Genomic DNA, 18,140 nt, shown 5'->3' with positions numbered 1-18,140 from the left:
AATACAAGAAAGGTCCATTGTTTTGGCTGTACCAGAACGGTCTTAGACTTAGACCAAAAAATGGAATATTATTTAAAAACTTAATCAAGCAGTATTCTTTTATCTGTTCATGGGACACAGTTATTTTTTAATGAACAGTAGGATTTGAAGATGCAAGTAAGTTCTATGTCACAATAAACAAACTAATAATTGTTAAAATTTCCCCACTAAGTTACTCCGGTCCTTTTGCACACAACAAAAACTATTCTTCATTATTGGTTTTTCATTTAAAAGAATAGAAGGGCGCTAAATCAAATTAACGGTACCGATTTTTCCCATGATTTTATGGCATCCGATTTTGTTAAAGTAACAAATATTATTTAAAGATGGTAATTAAGTTAAAGTAAAAGTTCTATGTCCCAATAAACAAATCAATTCTTGAACTTTTTGTTTTCCCAAAGTAATAATTAAAGGGCGCAAATTAACGGTACCGATTTTTCTAATTATTTCATAGCATTCGATTATTTTAAGTGAGCAATATTATTTGAAGATGAAAGTTCAAGTTCTATGTCCCGATTCACAAATTAACTATTGTCGATTTGCTATCAATCTGTCAATTACCAATGTTATTCCGTTTCTTTTGTACAAAACCATTTTTCATAATAATTATTGGTTTATCATTTTAGTAAGTAGAGGGCGCTATACCAAATTAACGGTGTCGATTTTTGATGCGAAAAATGTACATGCAGTCTGGTGTCTGTAATCAATAATGCACTGAGCTAAGGAATGTAAAGTACAGTTAGCAACGAACCATATCATTTCTCTCCACAATTTACATTTTACCCACAAGTCATTGCGCGCCATATTACTTCGTCTTGTTTTGGTTATGGAAGAGAGGAGTGTCCTGACCGGAGAAGTGGATTAAAAACCCGAATTCCTCCTCTTTTCCCCTCAAAGGAAGCAAGAACGGTAAAGAAAAGGCCTTCATAATGACAATTCTACCCAAGAAGAAGGCGCCGCAGGAGAAAAGGGGCCCCGAATCGGGTGAAAATCACCAACATCACGGACACGGTCATCACTCATCATCGCATACTCATCCGCACGGCGCCCACGGGCACAGCGGCAATGTTGAGGGTAGGGGAGGCGCCCGGCCTAAGACCCGCAATTCCCCTCCTCGTTGGTCGTCATCTAACCCCTTAGACGACAGACTTTCGGGTGCTTCCCATGACTGTAGGAACCCCTTTGATGGGCATGAACTTGGAGGCCATGGAAGCAACAAACGAGCGAGGCATAGATCGTCGCCACACCGGCTTGATCATCAGGCTTCCGTATCGTGGCTTCAACACCGGGGAGATGTGGAGAACGATAGAAGGGAGGGGGAGGAGCGAGTGGAGGAAAATGAAGAGGGGGGTTGTAACAGTGGGGATGAATATGATACGCAGCCGTTTTACAATGAAGAGGTGATTTAAACGAGTGCTTACAAATAAATATCGGGTCTGGAATTTCATCATTGATACAATTGAACATGTTGAAAGGGCAAGGCCATTTTCATTTTGCAAACAAAAGGGGTTCCAACTTCCATAACATAATTGGAAAATCTTATTTAAAGTCAGTGTGAAATTTTTGGTGGGCACCAAGGCCAAGAACAGGGGCAATGGAGTATTTGGCCTGCGTGCAATTCATGGCCTGAAATATAAAGTTCATGTTCAAAGTGATTATAAAATCTACACAAACAAAGGGATAAGTGAAAAGGTTGTAGGGAAAGTTTCAATCGCCGACTAATTTATAATTTTGGATTCTAATGAAGTTAGATTTGGGTGGTCAGGTTGGCATAGTGATATCTTTCCTTGCCTTCTACCTCTAAGCTCTAGGACCCCGGTTCGAATCACACTAGGGGCACTACTCCTAGAACTGCTGCGACTGAAGTTTGTTCCGCTTTCTTCTCCATCCAGGAATGCTGATAGCGAAAAGAACCTCTTTCCTAGTTCTACGTGTAGGCCCTACGTCCCTACCTGACTGTGTGGGTTTTTCCCTGGAAACATTTTTCTGGGGTTTTCCGCTTGCATCTAAAACTAAAACTTATTTCCTTGTCTTCGCTACTTGGTGTTTTTGGCTAGCACAGTGATTAAGTTCACTTTGTCCATTGAGGTAGAATTTGTCTGAGAGATCTTATCTTCCCAATCATGACTGAAAACTTGAAACTTCAATGCTTCTACGACTTGAGTAGATTCAAGGAATATTTCTTCTTCAATGGCCAAACAATAAGGATTTGTTTCTTTTTAATGATCGCAGTGACAAGAAATTTCCAATGTGCTGTAGTTTTTGAGAAATGAGTAAAACAATGTCCCAAAAATCCATTGTACATGACTAACACCTCAGCAAGTAAGGGCAGCTTTCTACCAGCATTATTTTCAAACTGTTTGGGTTTAACGTAAATCTGTTGACATTGTGTTTTGTGTTCTACAAAAAGTACCCGGACCCTTTATTAACTAGCCCACCTTGTCTTATCTGGATGTTTATGATTCTCTTTTATGATTCTTACAGGGTTACCAAAAGGTATAATTGAATACATTTCAATCTTCTATACTAACTTTGGATCATGCGATTTAGGTTTTCTGACATTTTTGTGAGCAATGACTCTCACCCAATATTTTGGTAAAAAGATTTCAAACAACTTGCAAATACACCGAACACTATTGGTAATTGTCAAAGACCAGTGTTCTCACTTGCTGCATCTCAACATATGCATAAAATAACAAACCTGTGAAAATTTGAGCTCAATTGGTCATCAAAGTTGCGAGATAATAATGAAAGAAAAAACGCCCTTGTCACACGGAGTTGTGTGCTTTCAGATGCTTGATTTCGAAACCTCGAATTCTAAATCTGTGGTCTTGAAATCAAATTCATGGAAAGTGACTTCTTTCTCGAAAACTACTCCACTTCAGAGGGAGCCGTTTCTCACAATGTTTTGTACTACCAACCTCTCCCCATTACTTGTTACAAAGTAAGGTTTTGTGCTAATAATTATTTTGAGTAATTACCAATAGTGTCCACTGCCTTTAACAGTTTCTATAGGACATAGCTCAGTCACGATGTCAATATGTTATCAAAGTTGTTCATTCTTGTTTATGATGTATGTTGTAACTGATAACCATTTTTATGTTTCTTCGTTCAGAATGAAAGAATGTTTGAAAAGGCGCTTAAGGAGAAACGACACTTTATCATCAAACACATGTCACCAGATGGAGCGTGCCTCTTTAGGGCTGTCGGTATGTTGAACAATTTTCACTATAATAATTGTGTCAAGGTGGGGCCTAGCGGTTAAGACTCAGAGCATCAGACCCAAACTCTGGTGTTTGTGATCAGCAGAGTGTGGGTTCAAGTCCCTTTTGTGACGCCTGTGTCCTTTAGCAAGACAATTAACCATGATTTGCTTCATCCTTTGGATGGGACGTAAAACCTTTGGTCCTGTGTGTTGTGTAACGCAATAAAAGTACCCAGTGCACTGAGAAAGGTGAAGGGGTTCACCTGGTGTTCCTGGTTTAATTGGCAGCATATTGCGCTGCATCACCTTGTAAACCTTTAGATTGTGCTTTGCAAAAGGAGTAGGTCTCATACAGAGACGGACAACATTCAACCACTGAAAACTCAGAGTGCCTCCATAAAACTTGTCCACGCATTTTTTCTCTTCACAGCCGACCAAGTGTACGGTGACCAAGAATGGCATAACATTGTGCGAGGTCATTGCATGGATTACATGGTGAGTTAAGATAACTTATAAAGTTGTGTAGTTTTTTTTGGTAAGGGGCTGGAAAATATTTTTACCTGTTTACTTGTGCACAAAATTGCACAAACATGTAGACCTACCCAGATCTAACCTCTGATTAAGTGCAGCGAACTGTTCTTTGTAGCAGGCTTTTGCAGGCCTCCATTTAACCCAAGGCACCCACAACCAGGCAGTTGCCACGGTGTCCTGTGCTTTTGCTCTGGTGCCCTTAACAAAGTTCCAATAGAAATGTACATTTTCCTCATAGAAGTGCCCCTTACTAGAGGGAAATTGCTGTGCGCCTTCAAGAACAAAGTTCAACGGCTGCTTCAGGATGTCTCCAAAACTCCTCCCACTCCTGCCACGTTTGGCTTGCAGGGGAACACCTATTTTAATAGTGGAATCTTTCTCCGCGCGCAAAGGACAGCCATTGTCTAATCATCTGCCTCCTTTTGACCCCAGTGAGGGCGCTTTTTGGAACCCAGTGAGGGCACTTTTGGAGCGTGTGACAGCATGCATTTAAAAGATGCCATCTTACTTGAAAAGTGTCTTCATGTAACAAGCTCTTTGCTCGCTTGCGTTTCAGATGAAGAACGCAGATTACTACTCCCAGTATGTGACGGAGGATTTTGCCACCTACGTCACCCGGAAACGCATGGATGATTGCCATGGCAACCACGTAGAGATGCAAGCACTGTCGGAGATGTACAACCGCAATATTGAGGTCTTTGTGTACAGTACTGGTGAGGATGTTCACAATTCCAGAAAACTTTTTTTTACAGAAAGTTGGTTAAATCGCTAGTTCGTTACTAATTAAACAAAGCCAGTCAAAGACAACGTATAGCATGCCTTGCCAGGCATGGAATTACACAGAGGCCATGGTCTCAGTTGCCCTGTCTTGGCCTTGGTGCCCTTTCAAAAGTTTCCCATAGAAGTTTTTGAGTACAGTACTGGTGAGGATGTATACTATACTTTAAGAAAGTAGGTTTAGTCACTAGTTTGGTACTTCTTAATTGAACAAAGCCAGTCAAAGATAAAGTACTGCATGCCTTGCCAAGCCTGTAGTTACACAGAGGCCATGGTCTTCTTGGCCTTGTTGCCCCTTCAAAAGTTTTCCATTTCAAAGATTTCCAATGGAAGTGCCCTGTGCAGAAGAAAAAATGGCCTTGCCCTCTCAAACATCGAGGAGTGTTGTGGCCAAGCGGTCTTGTTCGGGGGCTGACTCAAGTTCTGTATTTTACAGAATGTGGATTTGAATCCTGTCCTGGTGAGTTGCAACATTTGTGTGCTTAGGTAAGGCACTTTATCATAATAGCTTCTCTCCACCTAGGAGTTCAAATGGGTACCGGCGAGAAGTGGGGAGTAACCTGCGATGGACTGGCATCTTGTCCGGGGGAAATATTCTCTGTTGTTTAATGCCAACAAAACTGCATATAAACACAGGCCTGATGAGCCATATTTTTTGGCTTGGGACAGACTTTTTTGGTCTGGTTTGGTGGCTCGAATGCCACCTGTGTGATTTGCCTGTGGAATATTTTTCACAGAACTCTGGGAAGTACTGAGTATACAGTGCTTAATACACTTTCAAGTGTATGGGTAAAAACAAATTAATTTCTTTATCCCCCAGCAATTTTGCATAGCAAGAAATTTAGACTGAACTTATTTTGTGCACACTGAATGCTGATATTGAATAGCAAGTCGTGATTTTTGAGTAGCAATTGAAACTTTTTGGGTAGCATTTTGCTCTGCTATACAAGGGAAATCAATCACAGTCCCCCTGTGCAAAATTACCATCTATTAATATACATCCTTTCTTTATCCAATCAGAACCAATTAACACCTTTCATACGATAAACAAGACGGATAATGAGCCAATCAGAGTGAGTTATCATCGCAGCGTTCATTATAACTCTGTCGTCAACCCTCATAAAGCCACCATCGGTGTGGGTCTCGGGATGCCATCGTTTGTACCAGGGGTGAGTACCAACCAAGATTCCCCCAGTCCGTCGTCAATTTTAAGAACTATTTTATGTGTGTATTCAATTTGCGGTGACATAAAGGTTGTCATTGACAACATTATTAGAGCTCTTAGTACACATGTTTCTAAGTGCTATAACCAAACTAATCAGATTGACAAAACAAATGGGTTTTAGTAATGATTTAAAAGTTTCCAATGAAGGTGCCGCTTGAATGTGGGTGGGTAGCTTGTTCCAAAGCTATGACCGCAAAAAAAAGCATGAACTATAGCAAGTCATGGTGCAGGGTCCCGGGAAAGCTGGAAATAAGCCGTGGAGGAAGAGTGAAGGCTAGTAAAGACAAAAGAAGGGCTTGGAGATCTTGGAGTACTCGGCCAAATTATGAACAGCTTTATACACAAGAAAAAGAATGAAGTTGATACGTTGGTGAATTGGAAGCCAATGAAACGAGCGAATGATGGGTGTTGTGTGCTCTGATGTCGTTGTATGGGTAACCAACTGTGTGGGCTGCCCACTCACATGGCTGAATCTGCATGCCAGTTCGAGGTTTCGCACCTTGATGTATTTTGTTGTTTGTGCAAAAAAGGTAAACTAAAAAAACCCTTTTCCTCATTCTGCTGACAGCTTGCTGATAAGACTCTGGTCCGAGAGGCTCTGAGACATTCAGAGAACACTGAGCTTGAGACGACCATGCTGGAGGACAAACTACGAGCCACCGACTGGGAAGCAACGAACGATGCAATAGAGGAACAGATCGCTAGAGAGTCTTACATGCAATGGCTACGTGATAACGAAGAACGAGCTAGGAAAAAGATTGTGAGTTGAAGTCAGGAACTCCACAGATTTACATTAAACTAACACGATAATGATGGTAGAAAGTTTATTACTTGCTGAGGTGCTGTAGTTTTTGAGCAATGAGTAAAACATTTTCACAAAAAACATTGCTCTGATTGCTCTGATTTTCAATTTTTTTCTCTCAAAAACTTGACTAATAATGAAGCTGGATCTTCTACAGATAAACTATATTACATTATCTTTATTCACAGTGAGTAGTGATTCATGTCATGGCCAAAAACTTAATGTGCAAAAAGGTATCGAAACCCTATTAAACTATGGAAACTTTTCTATGAGTGAGGGATATGCGCTATATAAGAAGCCACTGTTTTTATGATATTTCTACGTCCACCAGATTCAACCAGCCTCGGCCACCTGTAGCTCCGCCCCTCCCGATTCCCCCAACTGGTGGGAGGTTCCCAAAGTAGTTCCGACCAGCAGTAGTTCCTCCATGGGTAGCCACCGATCACACCACGGTGCCCCTCACCACGGTGCACCTCACCATCACCATAACCTCCCGAGCTCCGGGCCCAACAGCCCGGATCGATCCGAAGCTGGGTCGAGTCATAAGAGCGTTCTTCTACCTACGAGTCCCCAGCCGGTTGGACAGGGGGCGTCTCTGATAGGTAAGTCGTGTTTTTCATCATCATCATTAAGTGGTAGCAAGCCAGCCGTCGATTTCACCAAACTCTTCCTAGCTTAGGATTAATCTTAGGACGAGATAAGTGTCAGAACCATAGAACGCCAAACCAATTCTTAGTTAGGCATAAATCCTAGTGTTTGGTGAAATCGGCTGCAGAGGTGTACATCCCTCATCATGTTTGGAAGTCACACAATTTCAGACTCTGTATCTCTACTGATCACGTCAATGTAGCTGAAAGGTCTGCGACCTCTATTAGGGCACGACAGTCTCCAATATAACACGTCAGCTATGACCGGGTCTTTAGCATGATGGCAGTGACCTGCTAAGCAGACTCTGCGTTGAGCAACAGTAGCAGAGATTGGTGGAATGTCTCCATTAATCTGAAGACAAAGAAAAATCTCTTGTGGTATAGTGGATAACCAACACATAACACTACTCACACTTGGCCTTGGCAATGAATCAAATCAGGGCCAAGGTTTTAGGCAGGATTTTGTAAAAAGGTGTCTTAAAAAATTGTTGGTGTTTTTTATTCATTGTTTTCTTGAAACTTTGATGACCAATACGCCCAAATTTTTACGGGTTTGTTATTTTATACATAATGTTGGGATACACCAAGTGAGAAAACTGGTCTTTGACGTCTACCAAACGTGTCCAGAATTTGTTTACAGGCGTAAACAAATTCCTTAAAGCAAACACAAATCACGGTTATCTTTGTGAGCATTCAACTTCAAATAAGCTGTTCTGAAATTTTCGTTTTAGATTTCCAAGATTCAGGAAAGCTGGGATCGTCCAACCAGAGATCTGTTTCTCCATTATCAGCTTCAGCTCGCAACACCCCAAGTCCCCAAGCTGGACCATCAGGTATCTCCGCCACCTCCAACAACGTACCCATCTTGCAGGATATTCCTCCGACCGAATATGGTAAGTCGAGAAGTTTAAAGACACTGGACACTACTGGTAATTGTCAAAGACTAGTCTTCACAGTTGATGTATCTCAGTTTATGCATAAAATAACAAACCTGTGAAAAGTTGAGCTCAATCGGTCGTCGAAGTTGCGAGATAATAATGAAAGAAAAAACACCCTTGTCACACGAAGTTGTGTTCTTTCAGATGCTTGATTTCGAGACCTCAAATTCTAAACCCGAGGTCTCGAAATCAAATTCGTGGAAAATTACTTCTTTCTCGAAAACTCTGTCACTTCAGAGGGAACCGTTTCTCACAATGTTTTATACTATCAACCTCTCCCCATTACCTGTTAGCAAGTAAGGTTCTATGCGAAGTATTATTTTGAGTAATTACCATTAGTGTCCACTGCCTTTAACCCAAGGGTTGCTACTCCTCAACAATCACAAAACCATCAACAACCACATCAACAATCGCCATCCTCACAGGTACCCATTTACTCCTGAGTGATAAGAAGCAGTTAGTTGTCATGATCGGAAATCGAACCCACACTCTGAACACATTGCCATGAGATATTGTCGCTGAAGACCACTTAGCCATGCGAAACATTAAAAAACTTCACTAGTGAAATTACGCCAGTGAACTTGCACCAGTCCATTCCTCTATACCAGATGATATCATAAAGTTGCACTAGTCCTTTTCAGTGACTAGATGATCTGTAGTAAAGTTACACCAGTCCTTTGAAGTCAACAAGATGAGCTAGTAAATTTGCACATGCCACTCGCTGGAAATGGAACTCTCTCAAAATCTCTCAATTTGCCCATTTTTTTAATATTTCGATTTTTTTTCTTTTTTCTTCTCTTTCAGCTTTATCCGAATGGGGTACGGAAGAGGAGATCTTAGCGTCAGTTCTTGCTCAATCACAGCAGGAATACCTGGACAATTTAAAACACCATCATTCAGCGCACAACGCCGACAGCTAATGGTCAACGGCCATGTATATAAAACAACAAATTTACTTAATTAGTAGGAGCACTGCATTGTAACTACGGTCTTTTTTCGCTGTAAATTTGCAACAACAAAAAATGTATGGATTGGGGGATCAGACGTGAAAAGTACGTCATGTATGGATGGTGTCTTGTTCAGGTGAATATTTAGGGTGGTCAGGGTTTTGGGTTTTGTTAAGGAATTATTTTGGGATAAAATAGAGATGAGAAAGATATTACATGTGTAGGATTTGCTTGGTGACTTGTACTGATGACTAGAGCAGGCTAGTCGAAGCATTGAGACCAATTAAGATACTGAAGTGAAATAACAAGAAGTCGCCTTGATCAACTAATACTAATGTGGTAGTCCCGGCTGATTTTTTATCTTCCGCCCAGGTAGTAGTTAAAAAAGCATGACATTTACTGTTGGTGCGAGCTCAGAACACCGTCCGGATGATCGCCTGCATTTCTTACTTTTCCGCCAATATTCCACTTCCCACAAACGCTGCGTGTTGAAGATCTCACTTGAGAAGTTATACATCATCAATGTTAATCTTCAACTCTTGTTCTCAAATGTTCCCAAAACAAGTGGAAATTACTTGAAAAAAACCAGGATCCAAATGATTTGGCAAAAAAATTCTGCGAAACGAAAATAAGCAGGGAACCAACCATAAGCAATGTACCCAATGTGCTATAAATACAGGACTGATACTTCACGGAGGCACCAAAGGCGATTGCCTCCATGGCCTTTAGTCCTTGCCTTGGTGCCCTTGAAATGCTCCAGTAGAAATTTACAATTTCCTCATAGGGTGCCCTTTACCAAGGAGAAAATGCCTTGGTGCCCTTGCTCTTTCTTAAACGAAGCATACTGGCCTGCTGCTATTTTGGCCGGAAACCAGCAAGACCTTTCTTAGCTTGGGATGAAATTATCTCTGGATTGTTCTTTAACTATTTTCTTTCCCTTGGACCTATAACCTTCTGGAAGCGTTGCGAAGGAAAAGCAAACCAAAACAACTAAACAAATTTTTTCCGGGGTTAAAAAAGAACAAATAATCATTTCTGTGGAAAGGCTAAAATCGTGAACCAAGCTGCATAAACTAGATTTATGGAAAATTGTACTCTGTAGAAATTTAACGACACGTTATGGCTATATTCATGTAGCTTTTTTTATATTCTGTTGTGTTTTGGTCGGGAAGTGAGCAGATTGTTTTTTTCCTTTATACTCTAGAACCATTTAATTAATTTCCACGTAGATCAGCGCTAATTATTTCAACGTTCCATAAAGGAATGTATCTCTATTTTTTCCATATGAGCATGAAAAATGGAACTTATGTACTACCTGTACAACTCATTTTCAGATTTTTTTAATGGAAATTTCCCTTTTGAAGATGACATCTTAAATTTGTACTTGATTTGGAAAAATGAACTTGCAGTTCTAGAACCAGGAACACCACGGCCAGTGCACTGGGTTCTTTTACGTGCGTTCACAACACACAAGACCAATGGCTTTACGCCCCATCCGAAGGATGAAACATCATGGTTGAGCATATTGCTCAAGGACACAAGTGTCACGACTGGGATTCAAACCCACACTCTGCTGATCAGAAACACCAGAGCTTAAGTCCGTTGCTCTTAACCACTAAAAATTCTTATCCAACAAAATCGTCACTTTGAAAACACTACAGGGTTACTATTTCTTAACTGCATTTTCAAACACTAGTAAAATGAACTCTAATCTCAAAGTATCCTTTCATTTGAATTTATCTCATTTTCTTCAAACAAGTATTGGATTATTAACTTTTTTCCCTCACCATTTAGGTGTATATAAACGCGTATTTTGTTACTCTTTAAAAATGGAAGGAATTCGTAGTAATTTATTGAGATCCTACAATTCAGTTATCAATTGTATCTTTTTATGTACATTTCTAACAAATTTTATTAGTCATTTTAAAGCATTGTTGGTTTATTAAGTTATTTATGTTGTTTTTTTCCCTCACTGTCAATTATTTTATTTTATTTTGTTTAATTTTAAGCAAAATGCAAATGCTATCATACGCTGTTATTGCTCAATGTACAAGGGGTAAAGCAAGCTTTTTTCCTTTTTTTCACTCAATATTGGTATAAAGTCGATAATATTTACTTGAAACAAAATAAATTCCTTATCTAACCAGAGAAGAGAAGATTTTGTGTCGATATTTGAACTTGGTTTCTTTAGGATGTGTAGTCTTGAAATCAAGTCAGTAATTGTTAGAGGCAGTGGATACTATTGGTAATTACTCAAAATAATTATTAGCATAAAACCTTACTTGGTAACGAGTAATGGAGAGAGGCTGATAGTTTAAAACATTGTGAGAAACGGCTCCCTCTGAAATGACGTAGTTTTCGAGAAAGAAGTAATTTTCCATGAATTTGAGTTCGAGACCTCAAGTTAAGAATTTGTGATCTCGAAATCAAGCATCTGAAAGCACACAACTGCGTGTGACAAGGATATTTTTTCTTTCCTTTTTATCTCGCAACTTCGATGACCGATTGAGTTCAAATTTTCACTGGTTTGTTATTATATGTATATGTTGAGATACACCAAGTGAGAAGACTGGTCTTTGACAATTACAAATAGTGTCCAGTGTCTTTAAGCGCAGTGTAGCTATGGGGACGGTAAACACATCCTTGGTCCCAGTATGTGTGTTGAGTCTGTGGCAATTAAAGCTGCTGATGACGGACCTTGCCACGCGCTACCTACGACCGTTGCATGAACGATAATTGCACTGTGACTGTTGCATGAACGAGGCAGTATGTGTGTGGGGCAGCGCCAATGACTTGTCATCAAGTCTATAGGATGTGTTACATTACGCACGGACGATCGTTGTGTCCTTTTCACAACTTTGTGTTTTGTTGGTCGCTGGTCTTGACCATAGTCGGAAAAAGACCAGGGCTTATGCAAAGCAGAGGTACATTTCACATGATGTGGACTTAACAAGGTTGCCTTCTTAGGACCATGGACTCCCTGCTTATTTTCCTTGTGTAGAAAGGGCTTTATAATAGTCAATCAACTAGTTGGTGTAACAGAATCTTTCCTCGCCTAGAACCCTGGTTCGAATCCCACCGGGGGCACTACATGGATTGGGTTTTCAGTTCCTACAAGACTGCGTGGGTTTTCCCCTGAAACAATTCTTTTGGGTTATTAATTTTGTTTTTTTACCCATACACCGATGTGTATTAGCACTGTATACTCAGTGCTTTCCCGAGTCCTGTGAAAAAATATCACAGGCATGATACTCGGGTGGGATTCGAACCCACGACCCTTGCAATTCTAGAGCAGTGTCTTACAAACTAGACTACCGAGGTTGCCCGGTAGCAATTCTTTTGGGGTTTTCCTCCCACATCTTGAAGACACTGAACACTACTGGTAATTGTCAAAGACCAGTCTTCTCACTTGATGTATCTCAACATATGCATTTAAAATAGACAACCTGTGAAAATATGAGCTCAATTGGTCGTCGAAGTTGCGAGATAATAATGAAAGAAAAAACACCCTTGTCACACGAAGTTGTATGTTTTCAGATGCTTGATTTCGAGACCTCAATTTCTAAATCTGAGGTCTCGAAATCAAATTCGTGTAAAATTAATTCTTTCTCGAAAACTTCAGAGGGAGCCATTTCTCACAATGTTTTATACTACCAACCTCTCCCCATTACTCGTTACCAAGCAAGGTTTTATGCTCATAAATATTTTGAGTAACCAAGAGTGTCCACTACTTTTAAACTGAAACTTCCTTCCCAGTCTTTTCTCCATTAGCCTTTTTGAGATATGGTGGACACGGGAGGAGTGCACCGTTTGGTTTGGGTTTATAAAGACAAATTTTCTCTAAATGTTTTTTTATTGCGAGAACAGTGATTATAGTTCACTGTTCTGAGAATCCTTGGCTTTAAAACCAGAAGTAATTAAATGAAACTGCAGTTTGTCGAAAAAAGAAAATGGATAAATTGAAGAAATTAAAAATAAAAAAACCTTAGGGAAACTGAGTGGGTAAATTAGCTTCCAACTGTCACCCCTAAAGAAAGGTAATGAAAAAATAGGGAGACCCGCAACATTAGGGCTACATAGAGCCAGCACGTTAAGGGGGAGGTCAAAGGTTCAAGTCCTGCTCTAGTCCTTTTTGCTTTGCATAACCCCAAAGTTTTGGGTTTTTCTCAATTTTTGCATGTCTGATTATTGTATAGAATCAAACTCTTGAACCTTGCAAAAGGCAGTGATACAAAAAGGACAAGAAATAGGTTGCCCACGACACAGTCAAATGGAGAGAGATTGTTACTTTTTATTTTATGTATTTATTTACACACCCAACAGCATAACCAATGTCCAATAACAGAATGGATAGGAAACAAGAAATGTTCAGTTTTAGATATGGGAGGAAAACCCATAATGGGGAAAACCCACGCAGTCAGTACCACGCAGGTACTGAAAACCCAATCCACATGTGCAAGGCTCGGGTCTGAGGTGGGATTCGAACCGGGGTCCACAGAGGTGAAAGGTAGGGAAAGAAACCACTGAGCCAACCTGAACGCTCCCGTCTGAGGTGGGATTCGACCCGTGGTCCACAGAGGTGAAAGGTAGGGAAAGAAACCACTGAGCCAACCTGAACGCTCCCGTCTGAGGTGGGATTCGACCCGGGGTTAACAGAGGTGAAAGGCAGGGAAAGAAACCACAGAGCCAACCTGAACGCTCCGGTCTGAGGTGGGATTCGAACCGGGGTTCACAGAGGTGAAAGGTAGGGAAAGAAACCACAGAGCCAACCTGAACGCTCCCGTCTGAGGTGGGATTCGACCCGGGTTCACAGAGGTGAAAGGTAGGGAAAGAAACACCAGAGCCAACCTGACGGCTCCGGTCTGAGGTGGGATTCGAACCGGGGTCCACAGAGGTGAAAGGCAGGGAAAGAAACCACTGAGACTCCCCGAGTTACAGCCTCATGTCCCTCAAGCAAAGAGGTAGGTATTGGTTACACTAAAATAAAATAAAATTAGATTTTGATACCTCACAAAAACTAGGTGTTCAAAAACAAAATAATAATAACAACCGCATTTCTATAGCACCTAACACCTCCAAAAGAAAGTCACTAAGCGCTCAGAGGAAAAAAAAAAAAGAGGTCTTGTATACGAAAACAGAAGTATGAAAAGTTTGTTGACATCACAGAACAAAAATCTCCATCAAATCAATTGATTTGATCTCGCAACCCTTTTTGTATTGACCATTTAAAACACTTTTAAAATAGGGCACTTTTATTAATTTGATTAACAACACTTTGATTTAACGTATTTTGACACCTGATGACATCATCATGATGTCACAACTTCTCCTGAGTTAGTCTAAAGTGTCAAGTTGATACAGGCTTCGCAGCTACGCAATAATTTTCGGACAAAGCTCACCTTTAAGAAAAAAAACTTTGTAAAAAAAAACACCCCAAAATATTTACATTTTTAAAATATTTTAAACTCCTTCTGGGATCCTATCAATTGTAGCTACTGTACAAAGTGTATGCTTTCTAACCCCATTCATGTATTTCCACTTCACTGCTTATGTTTCACTTAGTTACCTGTTCATGTTTGTCGAGAAAGACTCTGCTAGGGTCAAAACGTCAGGCCATTAACTTTTTTTGCATTTAAAAAAACCAAACTACACTCTTATTAATTTTGGTTTTTACCAATATACATTACACCGATGTCGGCACTGCATACTCAGTACTTACCCGAGTTCTGTGAAAAAAAGTCACAGGCATACAACTCGGTGGGATGTGAATTCTCAACCATTGCAATTCTAGAGCAGTGTCAAACCAACTAGACCACTGTGATTGCCTGGTGGCTAGAGGCAGCTTGAATCATATGTTTTTAGCAGCAGGTACTGCATACGCTTGTTCGTAAATTCATACAGTACATGTATTTTTAAAAAAAATGTAGATCATCAAGATACAACTTTGTTTGTTTAAACAGCCAATAAAGGATGATCTCGGATATATAGATCATACAGTTTTCCAATAGCTGCAGTCCATAGGGAACATACAACAAATATAACGAGTCTTTTACCTCACATCAAAAAATGGTAAAAATGGGTTTCTCTCCAAAACTCTCCAGGCCAAATTTCTTAAAAACGCGGGGTCAAACAAACCTGCGCGACAAAGGAATTGTGATGTCAGTGGCGGCTATTTGATGTGGAAAATAGCGCCCTCAGTTTGCCAAAGCTGGAGAACTGTATACAAACTGTATTTAATGAACAAAACCAATGGCTCTGACCGAACCACCTAAAAAATAAAGGACAGGTTCATAAGCATAGTCTAATGCTGAAGCATAACAAGATTTTATTCATTTGAAGTTCCACATTAATGGAGACACTAAACATTAAAGTAAAAATGCAGACATAAAAACTGATCCCCAAACAAAAAGTAGGTTCAAGGTGCATTTACCAAACATTCAAGATTATTAAATCATCGTCGTGACACTTAATTGTGTCCCTGAGCAAGACACTTTATTATAATTGCTTCTCTCCACCCAGGGGTATAAATGGGTACCTGTGAGGGCAGAGATGGTTCTTGTGATTGATATAGCCAAGTAGCATATTTGTTGCACAAGCCTGGGTACTCCCCAGGGAGCTGAGAAGGCCTAGTGACCAAGGTTAGTCATGTTGGAGCGTCATGAGCGTCACTGCATGACGGACCTGAGCGCTATATAAGAAGCCATTATTATCGTGACATGTTCCCTGTATACAATAGCAAATCACAAATAATGATCGCCGAAAGGTGCCAGACTATTTGGTTTGGATTCAATGATGTAAATCATAAGACCAGACAGCTGCATTTCTAATGACTATGAACCAGCCTCGCTACCATGGGTAGTGCGCTGTATCAATGAGTGCGTTCGATTAGCTTTCCTGTGGCGACCCCGCGGTGCTCATTCGGGTGAGCCCCTGACAAGAGCTAACCGAACGATCACTCACCCTCTCTTGGTGACGTCATGCACCTCGGCCAGCCCTAAAGTGTTCCACTTCACAAGCAGGGCACTTGGGGCTTACACGGGTGAGCCCCTGGAATGACGTCAAAGCTATTCGAATGTACCAGGGGCAGACCAAGGGCAGACCCGGGGAAGCTAATCTAACGCATCCAATACCTCTCGCCACTATACCCCGGAAGGCATTATGGAAAAGTTCCGTTAAACCCTTTAGAGACCACAGCGACCACAAATGGCTTTTCTAAAATGCCCAGAGCGACCACGAATGGCTGCAAGTTCCTATCTAGTCCACTGAACTGAAAAGGTCAAGGCAAAGGTCATGACCTGAATTCATACTTTCCGATGTTTCTCATGTAAATGAGAAATTATTTAAATTTTATGTTGGTTTAATGTTTTGTATATTTCCCTTCAATGTATGTAATCTTGATGTTTTTTACCTTGTAAATTCAATTGTAATTTAGCCTTTGGCTACAAATATTTGAATAAAATACCTTGAATTGTTTTAGAATTGTTTATGTAAAACATAGTATCTATGTTTCTAGGTCAGGTTCATGTCGGTTGCACTGATTAAGGGTCAGCAAGATAAGAATCAAATCAGCAAGACCAAGTGTCAAGAAAGCAAGACTAGGGTCTAGTAAGCAAGACAAGGGTCAAGTTAGTAAGACAAGGGTCAAGTTAGTAAGACCAGGTTGAAGTTAGTAAGACCAGGGTCAAGTAAGTACGACCAAGGTCAAGTAAGAAAGACCAGAGTAAAATCAGTGAGACCAGGGTCGAGTCAGCAAACCCTGGGTCAATTTAGCAAGACCAGGCTAACTCAGGTTGGCTGCACCAGCCCATGGTCAGCATGACCAGGTTAGGATCAGCATGACTTGGTTAGGGTCAGCATGACTTGGTTAGGGTCAGCAAGATCGAGTATAGACCAGCATGAATCAGGTACAGATCAGCAGGACTCAGGTCGGGTCAGTGGTCAGATGACTGTACTACAGGTACAAACCACCATTTCCGAAGTGCAATGAGGGAACTTTTATATGTGTATCAAGACCACGATAAGGGCTTGTTCAGTCTGATTGCAATGATACTTTCTCCGCTTCATCAGCTCATAATATCTTTTAGTTTTAAACTACAATGGGTTTTCTCCATTACCGTAGAAAATATGTAAAACAAGCTTTTCAGTTTTAACAATAAACAACAAAGTAGTGATTTCCGTTTTGTTTACCCTTACTTTAAAATCTATGAGCACTATACATGCGAGAGAGACGAGAACTTCCAACTGCCGTTGTCTAAACTGTTTTGGTAATAAAATAAATTGTAATAAACTGTGAGAGACTGCAGGGTCACTTCTAAACGCTGCAGTGGGTCATTGCCCAATGCACGGCTTAAGTTGATTCACCGTAACATCAGCGCTATAACTTCCTATGTATAAACCGAATCCACCCTCTGAAAAGCCACAACGATTTTTTTCTTCAAAATGGCTGTAGGCAAACTCTACGACACCATATAACACTGTTGCTTGACAATTATCAAGAGGCCATTCTGAGGTTCTGCTTTGTTCCTCTTGTTGTTGTTGTTGTTGTTGTTGTTGTTGTTGACATTGAACATCCGTATTTCTTCGGGTTCACCATTTTCGGTTGCCATAGGAGTTGAATATTTGGTCTGCGTCCGGGGCACCCTTTGGGTGATGGAACTTGGATTTGCGTTCCTTGGTGACCACCGGAACCGGAATCGGAGGCTTCTGGATCTGTGACATCATTTCTGTAATGAAAGGATTAAACGGTTGATATTTTTACTTTGCTAGTTGGTTAAGCTGTTACTTATGCTCATTTATGCCCAGTAGAAAATTGTTAAGCAATATTTTTTTTACTAAAGCAGCTGTATGAAATTGGGCCCAGGTGTTTTGAAACATTAACAGAGTTCCAAGAGTCTGGATAAAATATCATTATTATATTATATATTTCTGATAATGAAATGTAAGGATGCCTCATAAGTGAACTTAACCACTGTAACTCGCACGCTTGAGGAAACTTGTAATTTCCCTAATTGCTAGGTGAACCAGAAACA

The 18,140-nt window shown here is 40.5% G+C and overlaps 2 protein-coding genes across 3 annotated transcripts in view; one reads left to right on the top strand and one right to left on the bottom strand.

The window, feature by feature from the left end:
- Positions 1 to 844: 844 nt before the first annotated feature.
- On the top strand, positions 845 to 9,868 carry LOC117302133 (OTU domain-containing protein 5-A-like). Its single transcript, XM_033785940.1, has 9 exons — positions 845 to 1,439; positions 3,155 to 3,248; positions 3,675 to 3,739; positions 4,332 to 4,488; positions 5,573 to 5,721; positions 6,346 to 6,537; positions 6,911 to 7,181; positions 7,958 to 8,119; positions 8,969 to 9,868. The coding sequence occupies exons 1-9, from the start codon at positions 969 to 971 to the stop codon at positions 9,082 to 9,084; spliced, it is 1,677 nt and encodes a 558-aa protein (XP_033641831.1). The 5' UTR covers positions 845 to 968; the 3' UTR covers positions 9,085 to 9,868.
- Positions 9,869 to 16,023: 6,155 nt separating this feature from the next.
- Positions 16,024 to 18,140, bottom strand: part of LOC117302118 (regulator of nonsense transcripts 2-like) — a 51,846-nt gene continuing 49,729 nt past the window's right edge. For both annotated transcript variants that reach the window (XM_033785929.1, XM_033785921.1), the window contains one exon: positions 16,024 to 17,834. In XM_033785929.1, the coding sequence (XP_033641820.1) occupies positions 17,698 to 17,834 (137 nt within the window). In that variant the 3' untranslated portion in view covers positions 16,024 to 17,697. The remainder of the gene's footprint in view (positions 17,835 to 18,140) is intronic.

Source organism: Asterias rubens, chromosome 2 (assembly GCF_902459465.1).
Source record: "Asterias rubens chromosome 2, eAstRub1.3, whole genome shotgun sequence".
NCBI classification, from domain to species: domain Eukaryota; kingdom Metazoa; phylum Echinodermata; class Asteroidea; order Forcipulatida; family Asteriidae; genus Asterias; species Asterias rubens.
Note: the sequence above shows the minus strand (reverse complement) of the source record. Positions and strands in the feature narration are given on the sequence as shown.